The sequence below is a fragment of the Petaurus breviceps genome, unplaced genomic scaffold, assembly GCF_028583685.1.
Source record: "Petaurus breviceps papuanus isolate PSGF00001 unplaced genomic scaffold, PetGlider_PUasm1.0 175, whole genome shotgun sequence".
Lineage (NCBI taxonomy): Eukaryota > Metazoa > Chordata > Mammalia > Diprotodontia > Petauridae > Petaurus > Petaurus breviceps.
The window spans coordinates 11,343,948-11,350,743 of NW_027185764.1; the positions used below are offsets into that span (position 1 = coordinate 11,343,948).

The 6,796-nt window shown below is 38.3% G+C and overlaps 1 protein-coding gene across 1 annotated transcript in view; it reads right to left on the reverse strand.

Moving 5' to 3' along the window:
- The window catches only part of LOC138158660 (cytochrome P450 3A12-like), a 60,574-nt gene that overhangs the window by 12,313 nt on the left and 41,465 nt on the right, over positions 1–6,796 (reverse strand). The window contains exons 6-7 of the mRNA XM_069084767.1: positions 3,742–3,830; positions 700–848 (exon numbers count right to left, since the gene is read on the reverse strand). Of these exons, the coding sequence (XP_068940868.1) occupies positions 700–848; positions 3,742–3,830 (238 nt within the window). The remainder of the gene's footprint in view (positions 1–699; positions 849–3,741; positions 3,831–6,796) is intronic.

Here is a 6,796-nt window from a genome sequence, read left to right on the forward strand (position 1 = left end):
CATTCCTTGGACCCATTTTTACATTTCTAAAATGATGATCTCTTGCCCTAAATCCAAGGATTTAATAGATGATTTTTCTAATGAGACTATCCCCCTCTGGAATTCTTACTTTTGCTAAGTGGTGATACCTCTCCATTGTTTGGTTTGGTTTTGTCCTTATATCCATAGCACCTCCCACAGTGCCTTGCACACTAGACCTTTAACAAATGCCTATTATATTGAATTGATTTCCCAATTTTTTAGTCCAAACAGTCTGCCAAAATACAACTCTAAAGTACTAATGAAAGCAAGTGTGTACAGTGTTTTATGATCTGTGAAGCACTCTGCATATATTATCTCAATTGATTCTCACAACATCTCTAAGAAGTAAGGGCTATTATTGTCCCAAGGTAACTTGACCAACTAGTCCAAGTAAGGATTTGAAATCAGTTCTTCCTGACTCCATGTCCAGCACTCTAGCAACTGAGCCACCCAGATGGCTCAGAAAATTGAGGATTCTTCTCTGACATAAAAAATGCATTCTATGCTCTGTGCTTGGGACACTGCCCTCACAGGTCTTTAGTCTTACTTGACTACTAGGACATGAAATATGACCCTTCCTACTCTTGAGAAACTGAGTTGCTAGTGTGGAACTATAAAAACTCTCGGGTTGGGAGTGAGCTCTGATGTAGGTGTTTTGTTGAGGAATCTTTCCCATACATATTAAGATAAGCAGAGGATTTAAAAATCTGAAAGAGAGGAGCTCCTTGATGCGCACAAGCAAGGGGTCATTGGGTTTGTTAATGGAGTCGACGTCCACTCCAAAAGAAGTGCTGGTGATGACGTCCAGGCTGTAGGCTCCAAAGATACTGCAGAGAGAAAAAGATCTTCTATTAAAAAAAAAAAAAGAAAGTCGGCAGGAATTCAAAATTCTCAGATGATTTTTAAGTTTTTCTTAAGCACCCACACTGTACATAGCTTTGGGCTAGGGATTATGGGAGACACTGAACAAGTGTAACTATTAATGGCTTGAGCACCGTGTATGTATACACACATACACATGCATGTGTATGTATTAATATATGTGAAGATGTAACATATTAATATATTATTAACATAATAATATATTATTATTAATATATATATATTTTACTTTTTGAAGGGCAATTGGGGTTAAGTTACTTGCCCAAAGTCACATGGCTAGTAAGTGTTAAGTGTCTGAGGATGAATTTGAACTCAGGTCCTCCTGACTCCAGAGCCAGTGCTCTGTTCACTGTGCCACCTAGCTGCCCTGATAATCATCATCTTAATTATCTAAGTTATATTAGTTAAATAATTAATCTATTAATGTAATATGTTAATTAAATTATATTAGTTAAATAATAGTGTATTAATATTACTATTATATATGTGATATAGTATTATATGTGAGTGTACACACACACACACACACACACACACGCACACACATACACACACACATTTTGAGACAAGGAGGCTAGGAGTCAAGAGGTTCCAGATTCTACTTGCAGTTCTGTCAGTAACTTAATGTCATTTAGACAAGTCTTTTCACTTTTCTAGGCCTCTTTCTTTCTTTCTTTCTTTCTTTCTTTCTTTCTTTCTTTCTTTCTTTCTTTCTTTCTTTCTTTCTTTCTTTCTTTCTTTCTTTCTTTCTTTCTTTCTTTCTTTCTTCTTGGAAATCCAAAGACCTAGGTTCAAATCCTACCTCAGACATTGTGTAAGTTACTTGATCTCTATATGTCTATCCATTATAACTCCCTACAACTAATTTACAAAGTCACAGATTACCATGACAGAGGAAAGAGGAGTTCCCTATGACAGTAATATCACCAATTTATGTTTGCCTGATGCTTTACCATTAGAAAAATATTTTCACACATAAAAAGAATGGCCAAAAATTTTCTCACACCTGCATGTTTATAAGGATGGTTAAAGAGAATTTTCTCAGAACAATTCTATGAGGTAAAGGATTATTATTATCATATTACAGAAGAGGAAACTGAGGGATTTTACCAATGGACTGACTTGTCCGGAGTCAAACAAGAAAATCCTGCTTGTGGAGCTAATGACAGAGTTGACCATTTCATGGATCAAAAGCTTAGATAGAGCTGTAAAGGACCTTAGGAACCAGGAGTTCTTAACCTTTTGTGTGATAGGAACTCTTTTGGTGGTCTGGTGAAATCTATGGATCTCTATTCAGAAAAATGCTTGTTGCCTTCATGTATAATTCTTGTTTTCATAATGATAAATTTCAGTTGGACATTAGTGCAAATAAAAACATAATAATTTTATTTCTGTGGTCATGGGCCCCTTGAAATTTAGCCCCAGTCCTCCTAAGGATTCATGGATGCCAAGTTAAGAATTCCTGACCTAGTCCAACCACCTCATTTTAGGAACAGACTGAGGTCTAAAGGGGGCTGCCAAGTTAGCATTGGACAGAATCAATATTTGAACCTGAAAGAGTAGTAAGGAAACTTGAAGGTTATGTGGTCCAAGTCCACTCACTCAGTAGATGCTAGTGTCATTAGGTGATTTGTCCAAGGTCATATAGGTAGTTAATAGCAGACCTGGATTTGAACTCAGGTCTTTAGAATTTAAATTTAACACTCATTCCACTCCACCACAACACTCTGGCTCAGTTCAAGATCACTCTCAGTCTTTCCTAACTTCTCAGTCACCCAGAGCCTCTTTTCTCCAAAGCAAAACTTGTTCTGTGAACTACTCTGAAAAATGACTATTCATAAGTTAGTTGTCTCTTCCAGGTGGATTTGCATTCTAATATGGATCAAACTCTTAAGCTATAAGAATGAGGGGCTTGAAGTAGAATTAAAGTAAAAAAGCACAATTTCAGCACTATTGGTAGCAGAGTGAGATGGGGAACATTGAAGAGGAAATCTCTTAACACAACTGAATGATGTGGTTCATAAGAAAACCCTGCTTCCAAGTCTCACCATACTTGGTACATCAGGAAGTGGGTTACTGGGGAAGTCATCTGGGATTTTGTAGAAGAGATTCCTGCTAACTAGATGAGACTTCTTTTGTAGCTGAAGTTCTATTAAAATTTTGGTAAAATTCTTTTATTTGGGGATAATTAGACTTTTTCTTCCAAAGCAAAATAGCAACTCTTCTAAAACTTACCTGGGACATTGGGAGTTTAATTAAGTTGCTCAATGTCACTAGAGAAAAGCATATATAAGGGGTAAGAGTCGATTGACACTGAAGCCAGCGTTCTATCATTCATGGCATAATGCCTTCTTTGTGGTTGAGGTCAATGATCCCATTACATCTCAAAGCAAAAATTCTCCATCTTTTTTAGGTACCCCAATTTAATGGTGACTCTGGGCCTATAGGCATGGGGTAATCCTACATGTCTAACCAAAGACAAATGTCTGTCTTCATGTCTCTGTCTCTCTCTTTCTCAATTAGATCTAAGACTTCATTGGTAGAGAGAATTCAAATGAGGAAACTCCATCTACTAATAACAGATTGTCAATTAGTTGTCTTGGGATATGTGAAGTTACGTGAGTTGTCCAGGGCCACATAGCCAGCAAACATCAGAGACAGGACTTGAATCTTGATTTTCAGGACTCTGAAACTGACTCTCAAGGCCCAGGTCCATATTACCTTGAATTCTATTTGATTCAGTGAGAAGGTTCTCCATTCTGAATTCTCTAATCAAACTTTCACCAATCTGGCAAAGGCAATTGTTTTTCCTTTCAAACACTGGATGATCATACTTACTCCTTTGTATTCAGAGACTCATCTTTGGCCACTCTCTTCTCGATGTTTTGCAGCAGAACATCTCCATGGTGTTTGATAATGGGAAACATCTGAAACACAGCCCAAAGACAATCAGCTCACAATTGCTAGAATGTCCAACATGATATATATCTCTGGTTATGCTAGGTACTTGGGTTAATATAGCATAGAATCATAATTCCCCACATTAAAGAGAAGGGAAGTTAATTTTAATTTAATGAGGTGTTATTCATTGACTTTAAGGTTCACCCAGAGAGCGACCTTTGTTTCAGCCCTTATCCTTACAAGTCTCCACAAAATGTCTAAATCAACTTTCCTGCTGAGCCTACAACTGTCTACTAAAGCTAAAACCATGTTCAAGCTCATAGTTGTGTTTTCCAGACCTAGAACAAATTTAGAAAATTATCCAACTAAGTCTAGAAGGGTAATGATCAGAGACTCCTTCCTAGTTAACACTACTTAGGAGCTGCTAAAAGGTTGTGGCTCCCTGACCTGAACTGATCCTGAAATCCTTTAAGACCTTGAGTACTCAATGCCTAGAGGAAAAAGAAGCTGGTCCCACATAACATATAAGAGAACCATAGTATTCCTTCTGGAAGTGTGCAGACTCTGACTCTAACATAAAGTTCTAATTCAAGAAATAACTCTGAAATCTTTAACATATATTGAGCATCTCTTTATCACCTTTGTGAATGGGGTCTACATGAGAAGGGGGTCAGGGAAGAGGAAGCAAGCTTCACTAAGCACAGACATTCAGCACTGTATATACACCATCTTTCTCACAATCTGTTCCGCTTTTTTCTTCTTTCATGTGGGAGGTTGAAGTCAAAGAGAAGAAGAAAATATAAGAAAATAGAATAGGGGGAAATATACAACTCATGATGATAACTGGGAATATGAATGAGATGATCTTACTCATAAAACAACAGGAGAGAACAGAATGGAGTCAATAGTAGAATTTACAAGAAACACACTTGAAATGTAAAGTTTCACACAAAGTAAAAATAAGGACAGAGAACAAAATCTATTTTGCTTAGAAAAAGTTGGGTACAAAATATGATCTCAGATAAAGCAGGAATGAAAATGGATTTGATTAAAAGAGAGAGTAGAGAAATATGTCTTCAGGTGACAATTACTGTCAATAAACATGCATTTTTGTTCAATTGTTTTTCAATTGTGTCCAACCCTTCATTACACCATTTGGGGTTTTCTTAGAAGAGATAATGGAGTGTTTTGCCATTTCCTTCTCCAGTTCATTTTACAGGTGAGGAAACTGAGGCAAGCAGGGTTTAGTGACTTGCTTTAGGGGTCATACAGCCAGTAAGTGTCTCTGGACAGCACTCTATCCACTATGCCACCTAGCTGATTTTACATACACATATACATATAATGCATATGCACACACATGTATATGTATATACAGGTGTTATTCACGTGTGTGTATACATACAAACCAAACATATGTGTGTATATGTATGTATATTTGTGTGTGTGCATGCATGCCTGCATGCATACATAAGCAGAGAAACTGAATGGTGAAATGAAGCTAGTTATTGGGAGAAATAGGAAGTAAAACATAAAACAATGAGGAGCCTCAATGTACTTCCTTTCAAAACTGAATAAGTGTAACAAAAAAAATAGATTATAAAGAAGTTAAGGACTTCAAAGGAACTCTAGATAATTTAGATGAGATAAACTGTGATGATTATTGAATGGATAAGAAAAAGGTCATACATATATCCTCAGCACTACATTGTACCTTTACAAAAATTGACCAGATATTGATGGGGGGGGGGGGGAGGGAGAAGATTGATAAAAAAAGGCAGAAAAGAAGTGATAAATACATCATTTGCTGACCACAATGCAACAAAAACTATATTCAATAAAGAGCCACTTAAGAAAGAGTTAAAAGCTCGTTGGATCTTGTGGTAGCCAAGATAGTGGAGTAAGCAGAAGATTGCTATGTTTCTCCCATATTCAGCTCCAAACAACCATAAAATAACAGCCCAGAACAAGTCCTGGAACAACAGAGCCAGCAGAAAGACAGAAGAGAGCAGTCTTTTAGTCCAGGAGACTTGGAGGATGTGCAAGAATGGTCTACCTCAGGTAAAAGGGGAGCACATTGCAGGGCAGGAAGAGTCCCAGTAAACGCCATCGCAGAAAACCAGCAGGCAATCCTGAGCTCCAGGATAGAGCAGGCAAACACCAATAGCAGGACCCCCCATGTGCTGTAGCATAGCCAGGGGAATCAGCACACTCCAGCTCCAAGAACCTCCAAATGCTTCAGCATAGCCCAGGGCAAATAGGGATCCTTCAGTGGCCACACCTCCTTGGGCATCAGTGCAGCTCCAAGGAAATGTAGAAACACCCTACTTGGCCTCACTACATGCCAGATACCACCACTAGAACTCCAGATCAGCAACAGTAAGCTACCAGACCCCTACAACATCCAGCAGTGCCAGCCAACCCCTACCCCACCCCTCAACACAGCACCAGAAACAAGGGTCCCCTGTGGGCTTCAGAGCATCATTATTACAGCACCAGGTAAACATCCAGAGCCTGCAGTCACTGACACTAGAAGTCTGAGACCCTGGGAGCTCCTTCCTTCCATCCTGGGAGCAGAGATTAAATTCCAAAGAAAGGATAAAGGCTCCAAATGAACAAAAGCAGCCAAAAAAAAAAAAAAGAATTTGACCACAGAAAGCTATTGTGGTGATAAAGAAGATCAAGACACAAACTCAGAAGAAGACAACAATCTCAAAACACCTGTGGGAAAAACCCTAAAGAAAACTGGAAAGTGGCCTCGAGCCCAGAAAGAATTCATGGAAGAGCTCAAAAAGAAGCTTAAAAATGAAAGAGGTAAAAGAAAAAAATGAGAAAATATATAAGAGCCATGCAAGAGAATTATGAAAAAAGACTCAACAGCTTGGAAAATGGTTTAAAATTTAGAATTGGCCAAATCAGGGGTGGAGACACTGTGGCCTCGAGGTCTCTAGGTCCTCAAGCATGGCCCTTTGACTGAATCCAAATGATTGTG